This window comes from Sapajus apella, unplaced genomic scaffold (genome assembly GCF_009761245.1).
Source record: "Sapajus apella isolate SASKATOON/1434 unplaced genomic scaffold, GSC_monkey_1.0 scaffold53, whole genome shotgun sequence".
In the NCBI taxonomy this organism is placed as follows: Eukaryota; Metazoa; Chordata; class Mammalia; order Primates; family Cebidae; genus Sapajus; species Sapajus apella.
Window position 1 is genome coordinate 1,552,849 of NW_022436993.1, and position 27,312 is coordinate 1,580,160.

Sequence of the window (27,312 nt, forward strand, 5' to 3'; positions counted from 1 at the left end):
TACGCGGGAGGCTGAGGCAGGAGAATTGCCTGAACCCAGGAGGCGGAGGTTGCGGTGAGCCGAGATCGCGCCATTGCACTCCAGCCTGGGTAAAAAGAGCGAAACTCTGTCTCAAAAAAAAATTGTAAAGAATACATAAAATTTTAAAAGGGTTAGATTAGAAAAAATGCTTATAACATACATTTATAAATATCTGTAGCATACAAAGAGCTCATATAATAAAACCACAAAAAACTGAACAGAAAAATTGGCAAAGGATATAAATAATCATTTCAAAAAGAGCCTACAAATATGAAAACGACTGCAGAAAATGCAAACTAAGTTACATCTGGCCAGGCATGGTGGCTCACGCCTATAATCCCAGCACTTTGGAAGGCCGAGGCAGGTGGATCACTTGAGGTCAGGAGTTCGAGACCAGCCTGGCCAACAAGGTGAAACCGTCTCTACTAAAAATACAAAAATTATTTGAGCATGGTGGCCTCCCAACTACTCAGGAGGCTGGGGCAGAAGAATAGCTTGAACCTGGGATGCAGAGGTTGCAGTGAGCTGAGATTGCACCACTGGGGCGACAGAGTGAGAATCTCTCTCTATATATATTATATATTATTAATAATAAATATATAATACATATATAATATATATATTATATATATAAAATATATAATTATATATTTTTTATATATACCTACTATCTGGGCAAGATTCATTTGTATTCCAAACCTCGGCATCACACAATATACCTTTGTAGCAAACATGCAGATATACTCCCAACTCTAAAATAAGAGCTGAAAAAAAATTACACCTTATAAATATCAAAGTAACTACAATATGATAACACCTCAGGGCTGATGGGGAATGCAGGGAAAATGATATGTCCACATGTGTTACACTAGTGGAAGTGTAAAAGGTTATAGACTTTTGGAAGCTATTGACAATATATATCTAAAGTTAAAAATGCACTGTCTGACCTATGGATCCAACTCATAGACATCCAACAAAATGATACGTGTACAAGGATATTTATCATGGTACTATCTACAGTAGCAAAAGAATACAAACAAGGTAATTGCCCATTATTAGAGAACAGTTGAATAAATTGTCGTATCTGACACATTGGAATTTTAATATTGTACAATCACTGAAATAGATCTTAGCTGTACAAAAATTGGCTTGGGGGGATTTTCACAATCTACTGTTAGGAAAGCAAAGCAGCCAGGCGTGGTGACTCACACCTGTAATCCCAGCACACTGGGAAGCCAAGGCAGGATAGCTTGAACCCAGGAGCTTGGGACCAGCCTGGGCAACACAGGGAGACCTTGTCTCTACAAAAAAATGTTTAAGAAAATATAGTCCAGCTACTTGGGAAGCTGAGGTAAGATCACTTGGATCCAGAAGGTTATGACTGCAATGAGCTGTGATCACGCCACTGCACTCCTGCCTGGATGACAGAGCGAACACCTGTCCCTAAAAAAAAAAAAACAAAAAACAAAGAAAAGCAACATGCAGAGATGAATATACTGATGGTTCCAATTTATAATATATATTGTACAGCTGGGCACGGTGGCTCACGCCTGTAATCCCAGCACTTTGGGAGGCAGAGGTGGGTGGATCGCCTGAGGTCAGGAGCTCGAGGCTAGCCCGACCAACATAGCGAAACCTCGTCTCTACTAAAAATACAAAAAAATTAGCTGGGTGTGGTAGCGGGCGCCTGTAATCCCAGCTACTTGGGAGGCTGAGGCAGGAGAATCACTTGAACCCAAGGGACAGAGGTTGCAATGAGCAGAGATTGCACCATTGCACTCCAGCCTGTGCAATAAGAGCAAGACTCCGTCTCAAAAATAATAATACATACTGTTTAAATAGAAAGCAAATTATAACTATATATATGTATCTGTACATATGTGCATATAATTATAAACATCGAGAAATGCAGAAAGAGCACATGTGCTAGGATGTAACGCTGATACCCCAGGGAGGAGAGGGATGAGAGGGCATGCTCAGGTGACAGAGGAAATGCAAAGAAACCAGATCCTATAAATCAAGGGGTCCTTAAAACAGCATGTATGAAGTTAACTCATTTATAGTTTTCTATGTATATATCCATAAAGAAATAAGTAAAACTAATCTAAAATGTTAATAGCTATTTAAAAGTAGTGGCTTTTCAAGTGGTTTACTTTTTTCTTCCTTATGCAAATAATCTATTATTGATGTAACTAACTTGATGTACAAGCACCGCTGTAAGAAAAACACACACATTCTCACATAACATGTATTTGGTTGCAAGAAAAAAAAAACCAAGTCATATTGCCTTCAACAAAAAAAGGAATTTATTGGCTCACACAAGTGAAAGTTGAGAAACAGATCTCACTCACTTCAGGTCCAGTTTGATCCAGAGGTTCCCAAGGGCTCCAATAGACTCGCTCTCATTCTCCTGGTACTGCTTCAGGTTGGTTCCTTTATATTAGAAAAATGAGCTGCAGCAAGTTCAGAATGTGACTCCTCCCAGCACACTATCTCCAAGAAGCTGTCTTCAATAGCTCCTCAAAAAGCCTGGGCAAACATCTTTATCTCAGTAGTCTGATCTGCGTCAGGTGCCTACCCCTGAACCACTGCTACTGGGGAAGTGGGGCACTGCTTAAAGGTAACTGAGCTAATCTAGAAAGCTGAGGGTGTGACAATACCATCCAAACCACGGGCATGATTATTTGCAGGGGTGGGGGCAGGGGGTGGTACCGTGAGAGAAGGAGGTAAGTGCTGGATTACGCAGTCACACACATACCCAATAAAATATTAAAAGTACTCAAGCTCACTAGTAATCAAAGAAACACAAATAAAACTACATAATTTGTTGCTTCTCCGGTTAAAGAAAAAGAAAAAAAAAGAACCTGCATGTGTATGAAAAATATGTAAAGGGGGCAAGACTGAGAACAGGCACTCACACAACTGTTCAAAGTATGTGTGTATGTGCTTGCATACATGGAACAGCTTTAATTAAGGGGCACTTAAGCAAACTTTATACCTCAGTCAGAAACATAATTGATTCCTAAATATGAAACAATAAGCTAGCAACAAACAGTAAAAAGTAAAGCCCCATCATAGTAGTCCTCCAGAATGATAGATGTTCCCATTTGCGGAGAGGAAAAAAAAAAAGACTTGGGTGATTCTATATTCCTTAGCTCCTAGTCTTGACTTAGCCTATGTATTCTCTTGTTTCAACATTTTAGGCAAAACCCAGGGTGAAGTCTATATAGTTGAGTATACCGGGCAGGATTGGAGTCAGAACAATGGCTCCTGAAAACTGAATAACGTTTTTTACCCCATGCCTAACTAGAGAAATACAGGAAAGACAAAACACTTCCTAAGTATTACTCATGAAATGTACTCCCAAGGAATATATAATACTTGACTATGGAGAGGATCTCTGATCTATAAAACCTGAAGAATTGTTGTTCATCTGAAAAAAATACACAGAAAAAAAATACATATTGTTGTACTTAAACATACTATGAATATGAGTTAAGTCTGTGTCAACTCACAGGCAGAACAAGTACTAGCATAATAATTTTTTTATGAGCTATGGCGGTAGTCCCACCCTTAGTAAAGAATTACGTCTATTTCTTGAATATGCAAACTACGATAAATCAAAATCAAGTCTATCTTCACAACATTCAACTAGAATGTCAACACCAAGTATGAGTTTGTGGATGGCAATCAAATACATGAAATCAAAACATCCCCCTCAGATTTCAATTTTGAGCAAGTGACTATTTCCATACTTTATTTCCATTTTCACACAGGAAGTGAAGGTATCCTAGGTCCCCTAACTTTGTACCTTTTCTAAGTCAGGATTTTCACTCTGAACAGGTAGAAGAACTAAAACCACCTACTCCACTACCTTAACTTTTATGTTACATGACTCATGAAGTAGGTTTACATCATGGGATTTACTCTATAACCAGAAAGTCTGAAATACTTCTATTACATACAACAAAAGAGTGACAAAGAAATAGTGGAACTGCCTTAACTCGTGTTACAAACAGCTAGTAACTAGCCATTGTAAAAGGAGTGATGGTGAAGAGTATGGGCTCAGGAGTAAAAATGCCATGACTGGAATCCACCTCAATGACTGAGTAGCTATGTCATCTTTGGATGTTAACTAACACACCTACACTTTATTGTCCTCATCTTTAAAATGGGCATAATAGGAGTACACTAATCTCTTAAGGTTGCTGTGAGGTTTAATAAGATAATTTAGCACTTAGAACGGTACCTGGCACCAAGGAAGCTTTCAATAAATGTTAACTATTACTCAAAAATTGAATAGTTCTTTATTTGTGTGGGTCAATCTCAGTAGTCCTAGAACTAAAAATACTGTATTCTAATTGTTAATTTGTACCATCTGCAAAAGACCCTTTAAGACTGCTTCAATGATTCTGAAAAGAATTAACAAAACCCTGTTACATAGGTGCCTGGCTTTGGATACTATAATTGTTTTACTTACAAAACCTCCACTACAAAACACTAAGCTTGCAACATAAAAGTAAAATGAAAGCCACATAATATAATTTGAATAACACAGTATTAAATATCCTTCAGCTGATTAGAGTAATGGGAAATGTATACACTTCCTGCACAAATGCATCTAGGGAAAGCAGGCTATATTTATTCAAGAACTAGAAAAAGGTTACAATATAAATCTATCAAACAAAATTCATTTTTGTTATATTCAAGTAATTCGTATGTATTCAAATTTAGACCAAATCAAGACAACAATCTAATACACAGATTATTATACAGCTCAAGGAGCAAAGAACCATAAACATAAAAGTCTTATTAATAGAGACTACATAAATACACAAATCTCAAGTTTTAATGTAACATGAGCAAATCACAAGTATATGTGTTAGTGTTCTTTCTCCAAATTTCTAGTAGTAAATATTGTGTATTTAGCAAAAGCATACAGAATGTATAAAACCTTCAACCACATGTAATGTAGACTAAGAAGTGTAAAATCAAGTAGAATGTGAGGTTTTTATATGTGAAGATGTACAATTCAGAAAGAACCCAACACGAAATAAATTCATTAACAAACATACTGCAAAGGTGGTCACTCACAAAAATGCTTATCATTTGCAATTGTATACAGAGAACAAACTGCCCAGAAATTAAGTATTATACCAACCAATCTTAAAGGACAAATAACTTATTTGGGGAGTTAAAATAGCGGAGAGCAATGTAAATTAAATAACAAATGAGTGAGAAAATATACAATATACAATAGCAAGAGGTGAGAAAACTGAACACTGTGAAAAAGATTTATTAATCTGTACCAGTTGGTTTTGATAAACTATTGGTTACTTGTTACAGTAAATTGTCAAGATTTTCATTGTGACAGTATTTTCCCTCACACATCAGAACCTAGAAGCAATATGCCTTTTTTTTCCCCACCCCTCAAAACACAGAAATAGGTTTTAGAATACCAACCAGCCATTATGGAAGCCATAAGATACAGATATTCATCAACATTACACAAGCTACAATTGAGGCACCTGGACAAACACTACCAACATTTACGGGGGGTAAAAAAAAAGGTTGGTTTTAAAAGTGGTTAGTACTACGAGTTACAATAAACACACTATTAATGTCCTCCTGAAACCAAAACGGGTGAAAACCTTATTGCTATTCTGCCAAACACCATATAACTAAAAATTGAGCCATGAATCCAATATGCATATCACAGGATTAAAACTCCAGTTAAGCAACTGAGCTAATCATTGAAGCAAGTTAAAAACACCAAGTTTCTTTAAGCTATCAGTGCTGTTTAGAAGCATCATCCGAACAAATAGAGATTTAGTTATAAATTGGCCTGGGCTACATTCTGTAATGAAAATTTTGCTTAGTACTAAAAAAGAATCTCAAACATCCTAGAAACGTTGTGGAATCATGCTCTTTATTATTCCTGAAAGAAAATTCGCCATGTTTGATGATACCTCTACTCCTCCCTGTGGTTCTAGGAGTTCTACATACCAAGTAATTCAGAAATTAATAGGAGTATTTAAGCAAAAAGAATACCAAAAGCAGACTTTGTATCAACATATAGTAGATAGATGGATTTTTTTTAATTACATGATAAATGTAAATCATAAAATTGAATGTACTTATAAAGGTACACCTATTTTGTGCTACATAAAAAACCGCAGACTGCAAACTGTGCATGCTTACCATAACATTTTACCTGGGGCCGATGAGTGGGATTTCTTGCAAATATTCACTGCTATGATATAAAATAACTATGTGCAAACTGCAAGGTCCCTAAAATAGCAGTTAAAGAGTTTATATACAGAAAGATGTAACTATCTGATCAAATATGCAAGAGACGGAATTTCCCAGAGTTTATAACACAGAACAATAACCACCACAGGCTCCTCCTCCTTGGCCTTCTTCCCTGTGTGACAGTTTGACTCCTTTATTCTGGTTCTCACTTTCCCACAGTCCAGGGGTCTGAATGATCTTTTCAACAAGTTCTTCAAAGGCACATTGTACACCATCACAGGTTTTTGCACTTGCCTCTGAAATGCAAGGAAAAATGTCATTCGTAGTATATCCCTTTCTGGCCATATCCTCACGTTTTTCTGGTAAACTATCAGAGCATAAATATCACCCTGCAATATATTAAGATCCAAAACAGCAATTTTTCCCCACAGGTCAATACTTAGTGAATTTCCAACTCTCAAAATTAAGCTACTTAAATTTTATCCCTAAGAATATTAGTATATAAATTTATACCAAAAAAAAAATGCTGGTTTATAATCTTAAAACTGTGATAGAATTAAAATTTGTAAAGCCCTACTACTTAAATAGCATGTGAAAGTTTTTTTCCTTAAGCTTTCAGTTAATTCTTAAAACTAGCTCCCAAGGCAGAAATATGGAAATTCATGCACGTTAAAAAATTAACTTGATTATTCTGTACCTTCCACCAAGCAGCTCCAGGTAGCTGCATAAAATGACAAACCACCATGAACAGTGGTCCCACTCTAAATGTTTGCTCATGACACTCAACTGGACACTCAGCATTGCTTCGAACCCTATATTTCCTTAGTGATGACCTTTCTCACTGTCTGAGATGACTACTTTATTCTTTCCTCTCAACACTCTTTCGCAGCTAATAATCTAGCTAGCATTATGGTGAGAAAATCAGAAGCAATATGGCAAGAACTACCTCATTGTCCCACGAATAAATTTACCAAGCTACCTATGTATGTGTCCTCACGCTCTGCCTTACCTCCTGTGAGAATGAATGAACTATCCCTGCTGCCTCCAAGCCATCACCTTCTCTTGTTCCTGGAGTCCCATCCCTTCTCATTTACTGAAGGATCAAACACTCTCTCTATTGGATCATACCAATCAGACTAAAAGTCTGCCAAATTATCTTCCATCTTATTAAAAAACAAACTTGCTCTCTAGGCCATATATCCTTCTTGTAGCCACCCATTTCTCTACTCTCTTTGAAAGCTCTTCTAAAGAGTTATCCATGTAAGCGCCTCCCACCTTCTTATCTCACATTCTTTCTTCAAACTATTCTAATTAGGCTTTTGTTCCCACCACTCCACTAAAATCATTCTTTTCCAAGACTACCAACAATCTTTATCCTGTCAAATTCAACATACTAATTATATTTGGCATCTCTGGTATGTGATACTGCTAATCATTTCTTCTTTTAAATAAGCTGTTCCCTTCACTTCCAGGACTCTGAACATGCCTGGAAACCCTCTTATCTCACTGGCATGTCATGCACAGCCTTATTTGCTGGCACTTCCTCTTTCTGCTGATTTCTAGTTGCTGGAATCCCCCAGGATTCAATCTTTTTTTGTTTTGTTTTTGAGACAGTGTCTCACTCTGTCACCTAGGCTGGAGTGCAGCAGCATGATCATAGCTCCACTGCAGCCCTGACCTCCCAGGCTCAAGTGATCCTCCCACCTGAGCCTCCAGAACAGCTGGAATCACAGGCACTTGCCACCACACACAACTAATTTTATTTGGAGATGAGGTCTCATTATATTGCCCAGGTTTCTTCAGCCCTTTCCTATCCATATTCTTTCCTGAAGTCACCATTCTAATAACATGACCTTAAATGCCCCCTAAATGCCAATGACCAGCACTTATACCAGTTATCTGAAAAATGTCTCATTCTTATGTCAAAACGAAATTCTTGATTCCTCATTTCCCTACACTAAACCTACTCTTATCTCAATCTTTCACATCCCAGTTACTGGCACACAATTTACCTCACTGCACATGCCAAAAACCTGGAGTTATCTCTGACTGCTCTCTTTTCTTGTCCTACATACTAAATCTACCTACAAATCCTATCAGCTGTACCTTCACTGTACCTCCCAGAACTGCCCATTTTCCACCAACCTCTACTACTACACAGTCAAACCACTGCTTCCTTCATCTGGGCCACTGCAAGAGAAGAAATAGTCTCTGGCTTGTTTCCCCTAGTCCATTTTCTTTACAACAGGATCTTTTTACAAAGTATCAGGTCACACCACTGCTTCCCTGCTTTCCACCACAATTAGAATGTAATCCACCTCCTCACCATTTGAATGGCATCTTTCCATCAGCCTTCCCCTCAACACACACATGCTTTCTTCCTGTTCCTTTAACACACTAGCCTGGTTCCTACCTCAGGAAATATTCGCTCTTCTCTCAGCCTGAGATCTCCCTCTAGACTAGGCGTGTCCAGTCTTTTGGCTTCTCTGGGCCACAGTGGAAAAAGAAAAGCTCCCCAGGTTATTCTGTTTTTGTTTTTTGGTTTTTTCTAGGTTTTTTTTTTTTTTTTGAGACAGAGTTTTGCTCTGTTGCCAGGTGCCAGGCTGTAGCACAGTGGCACAATCTTGGCTCACTGCAATCTCCACCTCCTGGGTTCAAGCAATTCTCCTGCCTTAGCCTCCCTAGTAGCTGGGACTACAGGCGCACGCCACCATGCCCAGTTAATTTTTGTATTTTTTAGTAGAGACGGGGTTTCACCATGTTGGCCAGGATGCTCTCGATCTCTTAACCTTGTGATCCGCCCACCTCAGCCTCCCAAAGTGCTGGGATTACAGGTGTGAGCCACCGCGCCCGGCCTCCCCTCGTTATTCTGATATAGCTCATCCAATTTTCTAGAGCAGGGGTTGGCAAACTCTTTCTGTAAAGGGCTAGATAGTAAATATTTAGGCTTTGTGGGCCATATGGCCTCTGTTCTAACTACTAAACTCTGTCATATGGCACAAAAGCAGCCACAAACAACATGTAAATGCATGAACATGGCAGTGTACCAATACAAATGGTGGGGCCAGATTTGGACCAGGCTGTAGTTTGGCAACCCTTGCTGGACCATGTTTCTCAAAAATTAATGTGCATCCAAACCATATGAAGAGCTTGTTAAAACGCAGATTCTAATTCAGAAAATCTGGGGTAGGGCCTGAGCTGAAGCACTGCTAACAAGCTCCCAGGTGGTGCTGATGATATTAGCATATGGACCAGCAAGGCACAACTTTAGCACTGGGTGCCAAACTTTACTGAATGCCATTATATCCTGAGATAAATGATTTGACTGTTTTTTATATGATTTCACATAATATGATCATACATTTTACAGAAATAAGAATAAAGAACCTTGTTACATAGTTAAGATTTTGTAGCACAAGGCAACTATGAACAATACTATAAATACATTTTAAGGTTCATAAAGAAATAAACTTGGCAAAAACTCCTTTTCAAAATTCCTCATTAATAATGAAAGTATAGATATTCATTCACACACCTACCTATAAACAACATGGAATGCTTTCGTGCAAATTTCAGGCCTTCATTTCTATCGACTTCACGATTTTCCTAAAAGATAAATGCAATGATTAAGAAAGGCTACCAAAATACAGAACCAAAAGACCAAGTGTCTGCCTTCTTACCTTATCAATTTTATTTCCAACTAGCATGTTTACTATGTCATTTCTTGTACAGTATGTTTCCAATTCATTTAACCAATTATCCAGTTTAACAAATGTGTCTCTTCTTGTGACATCATAAACTGAAATAAAAGGAGTCATAATAAGCATTAAAGATAAGAAGCAGTGGCATGTTTCTGATACGTAGCTAGGAGTTAGCATTAGTAAGCAATATAGGCAAGTCTGTTTTTTATTGTGTTCAATGATTAACAGTGTCTACTGATCCAAATGGAAGAAACAAGTGTTTTTTTTTTAAGCATACACACACATTTCAATCCTATTAATACATACTGTCACAGAAATGAAATTATATCCTGTGTAATATGTGAAAACCCATTTAATACCCATTAAAGCAAAACACCAGCTGTTCCCTTTCATAACGATGAATGAGGTCTATCCAAAAACCAGAGTGTTTAAGATTCAAATTTGTGGCAAAATATCAAAAAAAATTACGAATGTAAACATCTATGACCCCATTAATTTGTTTCTTACAAGAACCAGAATTTACAGCTTTGAAAAAATTACAGTACAGTTAGTGGATGGGTTCCTAATGTTCTTCCTATTATCACTTTCATCTTACATCATTGTGCATTATAACAAAGAGCTTATTAAAGTGTTTTCTAAACTCAAGAGATGCTGAACCTAAAGGCTAAGTGTCACTATCAAGCCACAATATTAAGAGAATTGTACCTATTAATACAATTGATCAATACTCACTTTAAACAGTTTTCCAGGAATATCAAGAACAAGCACTTTTCAAGAAATTACACTGAGAATCCACATTTGGTTTCTAAATTTTGTTTGATTATAAATCAGTAGTGTTAAGTGCTTAGTGATATTTTTAGGACTAATAAAGCAGACTCTACTAAGCAACAAAAACTTTTCCCCCTTTATAAACTGTTGCAAATATTAATATGCTGATGACTGAAGCCCAGGTTCTGTAATATTTCAAGGCAGTCCAACATATGCTAATTAATCTTCAATTATGTTCTCATTGACATGTGCTTTCAAACCAAATAAATCAGTCTTGTCTTTATTTTTTAAGTGCTAAACAAAAGACTAAAATCAAAAGTTTTAATATTCATTAATATTACATGAAGTTAATACAACTGCAAGGTACATAAAAGTAGCTCTAACGAGAAGTAAAACAAAAATGTATTAACTTTCACATACTAGGACAATCAGAAACTCCAATAAATATTTTTAAATAGTACATTAATTAAAGCAAACACTTACCTAATATAACACCCTGTGCACCTCTGTAATAGCTGGGAGTTAATGTTCTAAACCTCTCTTGACCAGCAGTATCCTAAAAATGATCATTATTAGTAAATAAAGTATAAATAATAGACCTTCAATATACTAGTTTAAGAGCATAAAGTAAAACAGCATTACTAAAAGTAGTATTAATGCATGAGCTCATTAAAAAATGGGAATTTAAATAAGATGTGTTCACTGACTGACAAGTGTCACAAAATAAAATTATTTATAAATACTGACCTCTAGAGAAATGCAACAATGTGAAGGTTTTCTGCCATTTTGAATTTAAGATTTTTATCACACCTGAAACGAAAGCCATGTTTCTAAACTTCAGGCTGCACAATGAAATTTTCTGGGAATCTTGAGTCTAACCTCCAAAAAATTCCTGTTCAATTGGTCTAAGGTAATGACAATTATTTAAATAAAAAAAAAAAAAAAAAAAAAAAAAAAACTTTCCAGGTGCTTTTCATATAGAATCAAGGCTAAAAAACACTGATTTACTGATTTGAAGAGAACTATGGGAACGTCTTATTTTAGGTAACGGATTTTTAGGTTGGGCTCTTTTAAGTGTTTTCTATGTATCTCCTTTTGAGAAAATGTATATAACCAAGCCACTCTTTATTACATGTTGTCTCTGACTCAAATTAGGGTAAATGAACAATGTACACTAGGTAGAAAATGTAAATCGCATAAAGCAGGGACTCATCTGTTTAATCTCCAATTTAACCATCAGGCCGAGAGCAATTCTTGAAAAAAGATAGTTGCTCAAAATTTGTTGAGTAATAATAATAATAATAATAATAATGAATCTATTTAACAAGGCATTACTTCCAGGCCCAATTCCTTCTATTTATTGTCTTTCTACCATCCCTAGAATATGGCTTCAAGGTACCTAAGATTATACAAAGCAGGTCAGCCCACCACCTGTTTTATTAAATAAAGTTTTACTGAAACATAGTAGGCCTATTTGCTTACGTATTGCCATATGGGCCACTTCAGGGCTGGACTAAATCCTATCTGGCCCTTTAAGAAAAAGTTTTCAGTCTGCCAATGTAAAGTAACCTGAAGAAAAGTAAAAGTAAAAAATGTATCAACCCTCAACTTAGCTACCAGTCCCACTGCTGGAAGTGAGAGTTTGCTATGGGACAAGCAGAAGCTCCTCTAGATGATATAAAAAGTGTTAGAATAACCTCTAAGAGGTTTATAAGATTGCAGAGGAATTTAAACCGGCAATGAGGGGCTTGAGGGGCTTTAGCAAGATACTAGGGAGTATCTGTGGTCCTTTATAACCCCAAAAGAGAAACTTAAGAGGAAAGTAACTTCTCAACGTAAATCACTTTGAACATTCACCACTCTTCCACAGACATACTTACATAAATCTGAATGCCTTTCCTTCCAGATTCTCACCACCACAGAAACTAATCCCCACCCTGCCATGTTTAAGTGAAATAGTAACATTTAAAGTAAATGTTCTAAACAAATAAATGTATAAAATAAATGGTTTTTCTCTTTACAAAATTCTCTCTGCCTTAAAGTTTCTTACAAAACCTGCCTTGGATTTTAAAAGTATTCAACTTGCATATTTACTCACCTTTTCAAAAACAATAATATAAATTAAAAGCTGCTTAAAGCAAAGTGAACTTGCTATCTACCTAAAGCAGATTATAATTTTGATAACATGAGACAAGTCAATACGGTAGTTTGATAATCATTAATGAAACAGCACATGGATAACCAGTGATCTTTTTTGATCACTATGCCCAAGTAATCAAAACCCAAATTTGCAGGAAAAAAAAGGAAGCAACTAGAAGCTAAATGATATAACTACTATGTATATCATAGTAAAATTATTACTATGTGTATCAGTGAAAGTGTCACCACTTTTCCTACCACCACTTTTAGGAAGCAATTGATAACACATACAAGAAACTAGAAATGCTCTTCATAGCCTTGCACTAGTACCTACTTCAGAAAATCTTAATTCATACTCAATAAAAATGTATATTTTAAAATGACAAATCATTATGAGACTGTGTCCTAGCTATTTGCTTACATGCAAAAAATGACAAATTAGCAACATTCAAATTATTCAGTATCCAGATACATTACAACTTTTAGAATTGCACCACGTTAATAAGCATTTAACTTTTAGTAGTACAGACTATCTTTTTTTGAGAGAAAAAAAAAGAAGGAAAAGTCATTATTTAAAAGACAAAACTCAGTTTTGGAACAGTGAATTTGGAAATTTAAGAAGTATCTATTTTTCCATACATGTAATACTGTTCCATTTTCATAACAAATAGCTTGGGGCAAGCATTTTAGCCCCAAGACTTTGTGATAACAGGAAAAAAGTTTATTCTATTTGCATAAGGAAACTGTATCCATAACTTCCAAAGCTGGCAGAAAACAAGTGAACATGAACTTTGTTCTCTCTGGTCTTCATTGAGATCAACTTCAAAAACTGCCTTAATGAAACACAACATAAAAATCAGAACCGCAATTCCAGTTAAAATATCCATAAATCCTAATGTTTTAAAAGTAAAGACCATAGCAAGAAAGTTTTAATGTTGAAATATTACACTTGACTTTGACACTTTACTTGCGAATATTAGTAATTAGGCCAAATGTTTAGAGCCTTGTCATTTATGGATTCAATTATAAAAATGTTTAAATAGGTGTTATAATTTAGAAGGCGGAGGGAACTTGTGCAATAGCATTGGATCAGGATTTATAATAACTATAAAGTGTATATGCTTAAATAGACGTTCAATTTTTGGTTGTGTTTGTTTTCAAAACAGTAATATGTGGTAGGTATAACATCTTTGTAAGATAAAAGCAGCACAGCTTTTTGTCTCTGTCCTGTGCTTTTATTTTCTGATGGGGAAAGAAAAGAAGAAATTACAAAAGATATATAGAAAAATTCAGGGATAGGAAAGATCTAGAAAAGCTTAATAATATAGCAAAAGGCAGTAGAAGGAAACAACCTCTCAGATGCCATTTAGGTCATGATGAGTATGCATTTTCAGGAAGCAAGAGGGGCAGGGCTATGTTTAATTATTCTATTTCATCCTAAAAGAAGCTTCCAAGTAGGAGAGAAACTCATTTTATAAATAAAACTATAGAAGAATTAGGCAACTATGGATTCATACATTTCTAATAGAGTAGAAGGGCCTTTCTAAATACAACACTACACCCAAATGTCATGATAAAAACAGCTGATCCTACCATATAAACATTAAAACCTTGGTATGACAAGAACACCCTTTACCTCCTCTTCACCTCTCCACCCCCATTATTCATCCTTAAAAATATTTGAAGGTACATGACGAACTGGAAAAAAAAAATCTGTAGCATACGGCAGAGTTAGTATTACACACAAACAAGAACACAAACGTATATTCAACTTAAACATGATTTTAAAGGCAAATGACAGATTAGAAAATTGTACCACATGACAAAGACCTAACACTTTTTTTTTCACTTGCCAACAGCATGAAGACCTAATACTTTTATCATATAAAGACTTTAATGATGAAAAAGATGAATGCTAATATATAAAGTGAATAAAATACGTAAAAAGAAAATTTATTTTTTTAAATGATCAATTGAACAGGCAAAAATCTCTTATCAAAAGAAATGCAAATTTAAGTAAAACAGCATCACTCAGAGGCAAAAACAGAAAGAATGGTAACAATACAGATTAGCATGTGGAAGAATGAATATGAAAATATAATTGGTGGTAGTACAAACTGAAAAAAAGGCTTTTTGGTATACATTAATGTTAGTACTTCATATTCATTTCTACTTCCAACTACACATTCTAAAGTAACTGGACAAGTACACACGGAAGTATAAATCAGGATGCTCAAGGAGCTCTAATTTTTGTGAAAAGCTGGAAAAAAATGTAAGTATTTCTCACTGAAAGTTGACTAAATTAAAGCGCAGCTATGAAATAGAATACTACGTGGCCATATAAATGGATATAACACATACTGTGTGTGGGGGCCAAGAGGAAGGCAGGAAGGACAAACAGGTTTAAAAATGTAAGATATAATCCCTTTCTTTTGGAAAACTGCACATACCCGTATGTGTAGTGGTATGTATACACATCCTTAGATACTTTAAAGAATGCTCACTGAAATGTATTCAGTGGTATACATTTATGGACGGTCTTCTCTACTAATGTCTTATTGTCTGAATTATCAACTCTGTATTATTCTTACAAACCTCTCGTCTTTAAAAAACATTTATAGGTCTACGGTAAAGACGTCTCTTCAATAATACCTGCCAACCTTTTTGTTAGGCAAAAACTAGCAAGTAAATTTAAAACAAAACTATAAGAGAAAAGCATTAATGCAACCAGCAACTCTCAGAACCTACATTTATCTATATGTTTCACAAAACAGCAGTAAGCGGGGAAAGGGATAACAAATTAACCATGAAAAGCATATGGAAATCAGGCCCCCACTTTAGGACAGAAAAAGGCAGCATTCTTACATCGTTCAACATATGTTACCATAGTCTAGTCCAATGTTTTCCAAATAGTTTTGTTAGATATTACTGTTCTGATTGATATTAAATATATTTGGGGGAAAGAGGCAAACAGGCTAACAAATTTAAAGTACTGTACATTAGGAAAAACTGACAAAAACATTAAACACACTTACATAGTTATTTGTTATCTGAGGATAAATGTGTATTACAAACAGTGTGCCATTCAGAGAATGCCAAGAAAATGAATGACATCATACAATGCATGAACACTTGCTGTTTTCAATCTGTGACGGACGTACAAACAGCATTTACCACTTAACCACCATGTGGAAGTATGCCTCGATTTGAAGACTGCTGATCAGTTCCAATTTGATTTCTTATGTTCTAAACATATATCTTTAATCAAACTAAAAGTGGAAATTAGATATACGAAACAGTATATATTTAGAATATATGTATATATATTACCGATCACATTTAGACAGATACAGATATAGACAGATTGGTATGTAGGTGGGTAAACAGATTGAGGAAAGGGAGACATAAAGAGACAAACATACACACTGAGCATCTTGGATATTTTTGACAGTTAATGCTACCTTATTTGGCACTAGCATGAGGAGATCTAGCTAGCACAGCAATGGGGATCAGAATGGCTGGATTCACAGGAAAAAGAAAAGAAGCCAATAAGGAAAAATGAGGCATTAAAAATAAACCCAAAGTTTGAAACCTCAAATTTTACAAATATTTATACTAACAAACAAAAATAAAATTTTTTCCTAAATATCACATCATTCCTCCTCCACATAACAATTGTCTTTAGTGTTAGTTCAGTCTAAATGGTCTTTTTAACATATCCAATTATGATCCTCTTTGGCAGATGGGATGATTTTTTTAATATTCTGTTCTGTTTTGAAATATTCGTAAAGAATTACACATTTTAAATTTAAACAAAACATAGCTGGTTAATTACTCAATAAGATATACCTCTTTGTTTTTCCTTTAATCAGTATCAAATCTCCCAAAAGTTATTTAATATAAATTGTTCATTAACCAAGTCTAGAACACTACACAAATCAATTTCTGTGTCCCTAAAAAGTAAAGTTTAATGTTTTAAAAACACATTTTAAAAACTCTTACCCATATTGCAAGTTTAGCCTTATTTCCATCCACTGAAATTGTTTTCACCTTAAAGTCAACACCTTAAAGAAACAAAAATTTGGATGAGTCTCCCAGCAAAACAGACTTTTAAACTCCATTACCAAAAAAAACAGAAAACAGAAAAGTCACCTTGACCAAATGCCCAATTAACACCCCAAATTCTTAGAATTCTGGATGTGGAGATAAAAAGCATCATTAAAATCCAGGATCTTAGGATTTAATCAGGATAAATAAAAATCGAATGCTTGCAGAATTAACTCACTCACCTACCTTCCATTCTTCCAAAAAGGAAAAATAAAATTCAATTTAAGGTGATAACTCACCATGCATGTTACAAGTCAAGAGCTGCAATTACAGTGCTCACATAAAGAGGACTATCCATGGCTGACTATGGATCATGGCAGATTCCAGGGGCTACCTAAGCATCCACATGCTATTGTTAAGAGTGCTATCCACTGCCAGCCAACCACTAACTGAGATCTTGAGTGTAAGCAGCTTGGAGAACTGGTAAAAATATAAGGGCCACTCATTCTTCGTCTTATAATCTCTTTGTTTTTATCCTAAAAAAAATACTATTTTTATATAATAACCTAATCAATGATAACTTGCTACAGCACAATTTTAATAAAAGAATTTATACATAAAAACATTTATACACAATCATCTAAGAATTTTCATAAGTGAAAGAAAGGAGTGCCCACAGTTCTATGAAAAGCTTCTATAAGTACTAATTTATGTAAAGAAAAAAGTTTCATAAGAAGTCACACGAGTCTTTATTACAGCAGCCAAAAAAGAAACCTCTCCCTTTCCAGGAAAAAGAGTTGACATATGCCATCTGGCTTAAATGAACAGCAACTGCCCACATGTCTTTAAAGACTATCAAAAACATAATGTGCAGTCTACCCCACTGGCCAGAGGGAAAACATTAGCTCAAGAAGCTTGGAAAGAAACTTTCAAAAGTTCTTATTAGCTTGTCACAATTAATTCAGAACAGCCCCAACTAAGATGAACAGCACCCTTACATACTAAATGCTTAATAGAACACCTGTCACCAATATGGAAATATATTCGTAATTCTTGGAAGACTTTTGGTGATCCATTACCTATACAAATTCGGTAATAAAAATGCATATTCAAAATGTGCACAATGCCAGGTCTTTCTGTATGCCAAATATTTTTTAAGTTTGGTGTTTTGAGCTGGGGTGATAAAGGAGTTGATAAAGCCTAGAATGCTGGGCAACCATTCGTAAAAGGACAGTGCTGATTACATAGCCCACAAAAAACCTAAGTATAAAATTTCTTCACAGCCAAACAGACAAAAAATCCCACATACTAAGTAATCTTGTATTTACCAGGTCCAGATAAAGAAGTTACCGTACCATTTTAAAAGTGGAACCATCTACATAAACAACATGAAATTATCTACATTTTCTTCCTATTGAAAAAAAAAAAAAAAAAAAGGCACAAACCCTGGGAAAATTCATAGAGCAAAATGGTTGTGACTTGGTGCAGGTACTAAATGACAGCGACTAACAGACATTACACAGAGATGGCCTCTGTCATGCACACTCCACAGTTAAATTCTCAAGGTTTTTCAGGGAGTATATAAAGAATTACTTTTTCTTCTTAATAATCCCAGATATATGTTAAAGAGCAGACAAGCATCTTTTCTAACTATTAGCTCATTTGTTTACCCAAGAAAAGAAACTCACCACTTCGAGAATTCCTCCCATACCCCAACTCCTCCTTCTCCTTTATTAGTTCCTAGTTTTGCATGTTTGTTGACAACAGTCTAATAACTGTCTCTGACATAAGAATAATTTGCATGTGAATAACAATGTTTCTAAGTTATGCTTTTGACATATTATAACTGAAACTTACCAAAACATCCACAAGACACACCACTACAGTACTACCATTAAAGCCAACAGACACAGGTAGCCTGAAGGTGTACCTCTTCTCAATCCAGACCCCTAAAGTCCCCAGTCATCTTCTCTTGGTTCCTCTGGTGAATCTCACATGCAGCAGCAATTGAGCTCTTCAGATCTCACATGCTAAAACTGCTTCTTAACCCTGCCTGGTTCTTCTCTTTTTTAAGTGACTAATAATTTGTCTTAACTGGCAGCAGCAGTGGGAGTCTTTCTACGAGATTTGATTTTGCCAGTTTCTTACAAAATTTGACTAAACCATCTTTTCAATCTTTCCCTGTGAGTGACAAGAGCTCACAACAGAAATAGAAGAACTGCCATTTCAGCTTTTCCTTGTTCATTTGTGTTTGCATTTTTAATATGATCTTTAGTCTGGTTTTTTTGCAAGAATCTTTTTTAGGCACACTTGTAAATTTTCATGTTGCACTTACTGCTTATTTCAAAAGCTCTATTAATTATATTATCTAGTTTTAACTAAAATAACCTTCATGAAATAGATCAAAGAAAATGAACTCAACAATACATATATGTGAATGGGAGACCAGAAAATATCAATGGAAGCAGAAGCTTATGTCCTGTTGAAGAGGAAAAAAAATTAATCAATAGAAACTGACTCAGAGCTGACACAGATGTGACAACTGCACACCACATGTTCAAAAAGTTAAGTAGACATGAGTGACATAAAAAAAGATCAAATAGAACTTTCTTAAGATGAAAAGGCTGGGCACAGTGGCTCACACCTGTAATTCTAACATTTTGTGAGGCTGAGGTGGGAGGATCGCTTGAGGCCAGGAGTTCGAGACCAGCCCTGGCAAAACAGTGAGCCTTCATCTTGACAAAAATAAAAGTTAAAAATCAGCCAGGCATGGTGGCTTGTCCCTGTAGCCCCAGCTTCTCAGGAGGCTGAGGTATGAGGATAGCTTAAGCCTGAAAGATCAAGGCTGCAATGAGCCATAGTTGTGCTACTGCACTCAGCAAGACTGTCTCAAAAAAAAAAAAAGGTGAAAATGGCAATGTCTGAGATGAAAAATACACTGAATAGGATCAACAGCAAAGTAGATGCTGCAGAAGAAAACATTAGTGAATGTGATGACACAGCAAAAGAAACTACCCAAGAGGATGCAGAAAGAAAAGATTCAAAAAAAACAAATGAGAGAGCATCAATCATCTATGGGACAACTTCAAGCAGCCTAATATGCAAACAGTGGAGCTGATGACAAAGAAGAGAGAAGAAAGGCAGGGAAATATATCTGAAGAAATAGTGGCTGAAAAATTTCAAATTTGATGAAAAATATAAATCCACAGGTCATAAGAGCTCAATAAGCCCCTAGCAAAAAAGAAAAGGAAAAGAAAAACTCAGAGACATCATAATGAAATTGTTCTACGTATTTTAAAGTAAATGTTTTAAATGAAAAGAAAAACACATCAAAACTTGTAGGACACCATTAAAGCAATACTTACAGGAACATCTATAGCACTAAATGCCCATATTAGAAAAGTGATCTAAAATCAATGACCTAGGCTTCTAAACTAAGACAATAGAAAGGGCAGCAAATTAAACCCAAAGAAGTAGAAGAAAGAAAATAAAGTTCAAACCAAAAATTAAAAACAGAAAAACAATTTTTTTTAAAAAAATCAATGAATCCAAAAGTTGGATCAATAAGAAAACCAATAAAACTGATAAAGTTCTAGTCAAACTGATCAGGAAAAAGAAGACAAAAATTATCATTATAAAGAATGAAAAATATCACACCATTCATAGCTTGTACAAAGGTTAAAGGAATGAGAGAATGTTATGAACAAGTTTATGCCAATAAATTTGACAACTAAGATAAAAGGGATAATTTCCTCGAAATATTAAAAGCTACCAGAATTTACTGAAAAAGAAATAGATAACAAAGAAAATATCTACAGACTATAGATAAAAAAGGAAATGCGAATGGAGTCAAAGCATATTATTATAAAAAATCCCTAAACACATAAAAAGGCAGTAAAGGAAGAATTCAGGAACAAAAACTCTTTAAGCAAATAAATAATGAAATGGCAGAAGTCCTTCCTTATTGGTATATTAAATGCAAACAGAATAAACTCTCCTGTCAAAAGTAGACTGGCAGGATACTTTTTAAAAACTCAACTACATGCTGTCTATCAGAGAATCGCTTTAGGTCTGGAAATAAATATAGGTTGAGAGTGAAAGGATAGGAAAAGATATTCCATGCAAATAGTAACCAAAAGAGAACAAGGCTGATTATGGTAACATCAGACAAAATAGACTTTAAGTCAAAAACTGTTAGGAGACTAAAGACAAAATATTTTGATAAAAAGGCCAATTCTCAAGAAGATACAATTATAAAAATATACACCATAGAACAGAAGTCCAATATATATGAAGCAAACACTGATAGAATTAAAGGGAAAAATAGTGTTACAACAGTTGAAGATTCTATTTATTTATTTTCCTAAACACAAGCCCTCCACTGAAAATACTATTTTTATTGCCTGACTGAATTCCAAAACATCTATTTTACAAATTACATTTTATTTTGATTTCTACAATTACAGTTTTATTACAAAGGATAGACCAGCCAAAAAGAGAGACACGTAAGGATGAGGTCTGGGAGGGTCCAAACACTGAGTTTCCAACACCTCTCCCCACAGAACCAGAGCATATCACCCTCTTTTTTTTTTTTTTTAAATCCTCCCATATATTTTATCCTATTTTTTTTTTTTATTTCAATAGGTTTTTAGGAATAGGTGGTATGTGTTACATGGGTAAGTTCTTTAGTGGTAATTTCCGAGATTTTGGTGAACCCATCACCCGAGCAGTGTGCAATGTACCCAATGTGCAGTTTTTTATCCCTCACCTCTCTCCCACCCTCTCCCCCAAGTCCCCAAAGTCCACTGTATCATTCTTATGCCTTTGCCTCTTCATAGCTTAGCTCCCACTTATGAATGAGAACTTATGATGTTTGGTTTTCCATTACTGAGTTACTTCACTTAGAATAATGTTCTCCAATTCCAGCCAGTTTGCTGCAAATCTCATTATTTTGCTCCTTTTTATGACTGAGTAGTATTCCATGGTATATATATTACACATGTTATCTACTTGTTAACTGATGGGCATATGGGCTGGTTCTATATTTTTGCAATTGTGAATTGTGCTGCTATAAACATGCATGTGCAAGTGTCTTTTTCATATGATGAAGAGTCGGAGTTTTAATACACCACTTTCAATTAAGAATAGTGTAATAAGATACATTAACAACAAAAAATAAAGGGCTTGAAGGCCAATGAGAGCCAACAGAACACTCCGTACAAGAAAAAATTTTTCTCAAGTTTACATGAAACACTCTCTAGGACAGACTATCTGCTGGTCACAAAACAAGTCTTAATACATTTCAAAAAACCAAAATCAGGCCACGCACAGTGGCTCATGTCTGTAATCCCAGCACTTTGGAAGGCTGGGGCGGGTGGATCACAAGGTCAAGAGGTAGAGACCATCCTGGCCAACACGGTGAAACTCCATCTCTACTGAAAATACTAAAATTGGCCAGACATGATGGCGCATGCCTATAGTCCCAGCTACTTGGGAGGCTGAGGCAGAAGAATTGTTTGAACCTGGGAGGTGGCCATTGCAGTAAGCCAAGATCACGCCACCGCACTCCAGCCTGGTGACAGAGCGAGATTCTGTCTCAACAACAACAACAAAAAAAAAAAAAAAAAAAAAAACACCAAAATCGTGCAAACCATTTTTCTGATTACAATGGAATAAACCTAGAAATTAATAACAGAAGGAATACTGGCAAATTCATAAATACATGAAAATGAAATAACACCCTTTTAAACAACCACTAAGTCAAAGAAGAAATCATAGAAAAAAAATTAGAGAATTCCTTGAGACAAATAAAAATGCAATATATTAAAACCTAGGGAATGCAGTGAAATAATATTGAGATAATTTTTTTTTTTTTTTTTTTTTGAGATAGAGTCTTGCTCTGTCACCTAGGCTGGAGTGCAGTGGCACAATCTCGGCTCACTGCAATTTCCTGGAGTGATTTTCCCATCCCAGCCCCCCAGTAGCTAGAATTGCAGGTGCCCACCACCACACCTGGCTAATTTCTGTATTTTTAGTACAGATGGGGTTTCACCATGTTGGCCCAGCAGGTCTCTACCTCCTGATCTCAGGTGATCTGCCTGCCTCAGCCTCCCAAAGAGCTGGGATTACAGATGTGAGCCACCATGCCTAGCCCAGAAATTTATAGCTGTAAATGAATATATTATAAAGAAAACAAAACTTATTATCAATAACCTAACTTTATACCTTAAGGAACTAAAAAAGAAGAGTAAATTATGTGCAAAGCTAGCAGGACAAAAGTAATAAATAATATGAGCAAAGATAATTAGAGAAAACACAATAAAGAAAATCAATAACCAAAGTTTTTTTTTTTTTAAGATCAACAAATAGACAAACTTTCAAACTAGATTGACTTTAAAAAGAAGAGAGAGAAAGACTCAAATTACATGATGCTAGAAGGAATGTAAAAATGATACAACCACTTTATAAATATATTGCCAAACAGTTTTCCAAAGTGAAATATGCATATACCACATGACCCAGCAATTCCATTACTGGGTACGTATTCTAAAGAAATAAAAGTTAGTATTCATACAAAACCCTGTACCTGAATGTTTAAAATAGGACTATTCATAATCACTAAAAACTAGAAACAACACAAATGTCTTATAATAGATGAATAGATAAACCAACTAAAATTGTGGTGCATCTACACAATGGAATATAGCTCAGCAATAAAAAAGAAACAAACGATTCACAGGAACTTGGATGAAGCTCAAAGGCATTAAGCTAAGTAAAGCAGTCTCAAAGGTAACATATCCAATGATTCCACTTATATGACATTCTCAAAAAGATAAAACTAGAGACCAGATAGGTGGCTACTGGGGTTAGAGGCAGGATGACTAAACTAGAATAGACCAGAAAGGGATAGTACCAGGTAGTTTTGGGGATGATGGAGCTATTTGGTATGCCAACTGTGGTGGTAACTATATGACCATATACATTTAATGCATATGTTAAAAATCAAAAAAATCAACTTTAATGTATAATTTTTTAAAAAATACTGCTACAAATGCATATGTAAGAAACCAATTGACCAAAAATGTTTTCTAAAAGAATAAGTTATCAAGAATGTATACTGTAAAACCTCTACTTCTTTTCCATTTAGGATTTGCTTTGTTATTGTCAAGTCTGAGATTGATTCTGCATAATTGTTCCATGGGCTTTTAAAGCAATGAGGTCTTTTTTCAAAAGATTTGTTGATTGTTAGTCCAACTCCCTACACCCTTATCTGTGTCTTTTGGATCTATCTACAAAAGAAGTGCAACAAATCTAATATAACTGTATTTTTACCAAATTCTTTTTTTTTTTTTTTTTTTTTGAGATGGAGTCTCACTCTGTCACACAGGCTAGAGTGCAGTGGTGCAATCTTGGCTCACTGCAACCTCTGCCTCCCGAATTCAAGCAATTCTCCTGTCTCAGCTACCCAAGTAGCTGGGACTACAGGTGTGAGCCACCACGCCTGGCTAACTGTTGTATTTTTAGCAGAGACAGCGTTTCACCACGTTGGCCAGGCTGGTCTCAAACTCCTGACATCAGGTGATCCACCCTCCTTGGTCTCCCAAAGTACTGAGATTACAAGCGTGAGTCACCGCACTCAGCCCTCATCAAATTCTTTTCTGTGTTCCGAAGCTTTTATATATAGCTTCTATGTTTGGCGCCTACTTGTCTATGACTGTTATAGCTGCTTAATTAACTGGGCCTTTCATCATCACATACTATCCTGCTTTATTCTGTTCAATGCATTAACTTTAAATTCTACCTTAAGCTATATTTTACCACACTACCTTTGCATTTTCACATTTGCCTGGTTCTTGTATTTTCAATCTTAACGTACTTTTTCAAAACTAACTGATAGTCTGAATTATTAAGAAAAGTGGATTCAGGCACATTTAATTAATCAATATATTTAATTTTGCTGCTTCTCTCTTAATTATACTTAGCATTCTTTGACATTCAGGTCAAATCTGTGGTTGATATACTGTGAAATAATTAGAAGAACTCCAAATTAGAAGTTGAGAGGTTGGATTTAGCCCCAGCCTTCTGACGAAGGTATAGCCTAAGGTGTATAGATGAAGGTATAGAAATATATTGATAAATAAAAGATTTCTCTTTTTCTTTCTTTCCTTTTTTTTTTTTTTTTGAGATGGAGTCTCTCTCTGTCACCTAGGCTGGAGTGCAGTGGTGCAGTGTTCCCTCACTGCAACCTCCATCGCCTGGGTTCAAGCGATTCTTTTGCCTCAGTCTCCCGCATACCTGGAATTACATGCACCTGCCACCGCTCCCAGATAATTTTTGTATTTTTAGTGGAGATGGATGTTTCACCATGTTGACCAGGCTGGTCTTGAACTCCTGACCTTCAGTGATCCACCTGCCCTGGCCTCCCAAAGTGCTGAGATTACAGGCATGAATGAGCCACTGCACCCAGCCGAAAGATTTCAAATGTTCAAAAGGGAAAGCAAAACTGAAAATTCAAAGTATCCAGAGCAATAACAAAGAAATACTCCATACCAAAACCTGTGGAACACAGAATTGGTTCTTAGAGAACATCTTTAACAAAGGATAAGAATTAAAAATAAGGCAACTTAATACTTATCTTAACCAACAAAATATGCCAAAAGAAAAGTAGGAAGAACAGAGAGGAAAAAAAAGTAAAGCAATCCTCAAAACAATAAAATAGATACATTTGTTAGGGAAACAAAAATAGACAATTTTAGAAATGACAGAGCCACAATCACAGACAATGAAAAGTTTAAAAGAATAACCACAGACAATGAAAAGTTTAAAAGAATACTATTTGCAACTAACTTAAGAGAAAATGAATACTTTCCCAGTTATATTCCCAAGACTATTCTAAGAATAGAAAATTTGAAGAGGTTGGAATAGTAAAGAAGGAAGCAGAATCAGATTGATTCAACAGCTGAAGTGTAACCTTTAAAGAACAGATAATTCCAATATTATTTAAGTTTGTCATGACAATTTTTTTCCCCTCTTTGGAGACAAGTCTTACTCTGTCACCCAGGCTAGAATACAGTCATAGGATCACAGCTCACTGCAGCCTCGACCTCCCAGGCTCAAGTGATCCTCCTGCCTTGGCCTCACAAAATGCTGGGATTACAGGCATGAGCCACTTTGCCCAGCAGAAGTCATGGGTATTTTTGAAAGCTCACTAAGGGAATGACATCAGCTGATAACAACCAAAATTTGTCTAAGTGTAGTTGAAATACACCAACCCTCAAAAGACATTTTCACATATTTTAACAATTATATGTCTTAAAATAGATTAAGAAACATGTTGTGAGCCAGTCTGAAGTAGAAAAATGGTTTTACATTCATTTTCTAGGCATTTATTTGAAAATAGTTTTTTAAAGCACCCTTTTTATATTCAAAGGTTACAAAAAATGGGGTAAATAGAAAAATAAAAAACTTAACATAAAGTGAATTATGCCTATCAGATTATATAAAATTAGTGTGAATAATTTCTACAGGATCTAATATCCATGCTTACCAATTCCATCTATACCACCGATTACTTAGGTACATACCTGATTAAGGACTACCCTGTGACCTTGTCACAGCAGACAAAGAAACCCAATACCATCTTTTATCAAACACTCTGGGAGGCCGAGGCAGGTAGATCATTTGAGGCCAGGAATTTAAGACTAGCCTGACCAACATACCAAAACGCTGTCTCTACTAAAAACACAATAATTAGCCAGGTGTAGTGGTGAATGCCTGTAGTCCCAGCTACTCAGGAGGCTGAGGCACAAGAATTGCTTGAACAGGGAGGTGGAGGCAGCAGTGAGCCGAGGTTGTGCCATTTCACTCCAGCCTGGCCAAGACAGCAACACTCTGTCTCAAAATAAGCAAATTAATTAAATTTAATAATAATAATTATTATTATACAACAAAACCAAATTACAATGGAGTTTGAATTACAGTGTTTCAAATGACTCCCTTTCCTATGTCCAAATAAGAGTAAATCTGTAAATGCTAATATCATGCAAAAGCTAAGACTAATATAATTTATTTAAAATTTAGAGGCACCATGAGTTTATATGAAGTAAAAGAAACAAACAAACATGAGCTCCTTGTGAGCTGGGCATGGTGTTGCATGGCTGCAGCTCCAGCTACTTTGGAGGCTGAGGTAGGAGGATCAGTTGAGCCCAGGAATCTGAGGCCAGCCTGAGCAACACAGCGAGACACTGCCTTACATAAAAAAGAAACAAAAAGGGCTCTTACTTACAGAATTCCAAACAAGATATGCAGACAGAGTGATAGCATTTGAAAAAAATCAACATCTGATAACCATCACAGTTGAAGTGACAAGATCATATACTGTCCT

General features: G+C 35.6%; 1 protein-coding gene across 3 annotated transcripts in view; it reads right to left on the minus strand.

Moving 5' to 3' along the window:
* Nucleotides 1-4,313: 4,313 nt before the first annotated feature.
* Nucleotides 4,314-27,312, minus strand: part of RAB18 (RAB18, member RAS oncogene family) — a 30,685-nt gene continuing 7,686 nt past the window's right edge. Inside the window, exons 3-8 of one of the 3 annotated variants that reach the window (XM_032243796.1) lie at nucleotides 16,884-16,945; nucleotides 12,225-12,311; nucleotides 11,226-11,298; nucleotides 9,954-10,072; nucleotides 9,813-9,879; nucleotides 4,642-6,569 (exon numbers count right to left, since the gene is read on the minus strand). In XM_032243796.1, the coding sequence (XP_032099687.1) occupies nucleotides 6,394-6,569; nucleotides 9,813-9,879; nucleotides 9,954-10,072; nucleotides 11,226-11,298; nucleotides 12,225-12,311; nucleotides 16,884-16,945 (584 nt within the window). In that variant the 3' untranslated portion in view covers nucleotides 4,642-6,393. Of the gene's footprint in view, nucleotides 6,570-9,812; nucleotides 9,880-9,953; nucleotides 10,073-11,225; nucleotides 11,299-12,224; nucleotides 12,312-16,883; nucleotides 16,946-27,312 lie in introns of all 3 variants that reach the window. The other 2 variants (XM_032243795.1, XM_032243797.1) reach the window with 2 other exon arrangements.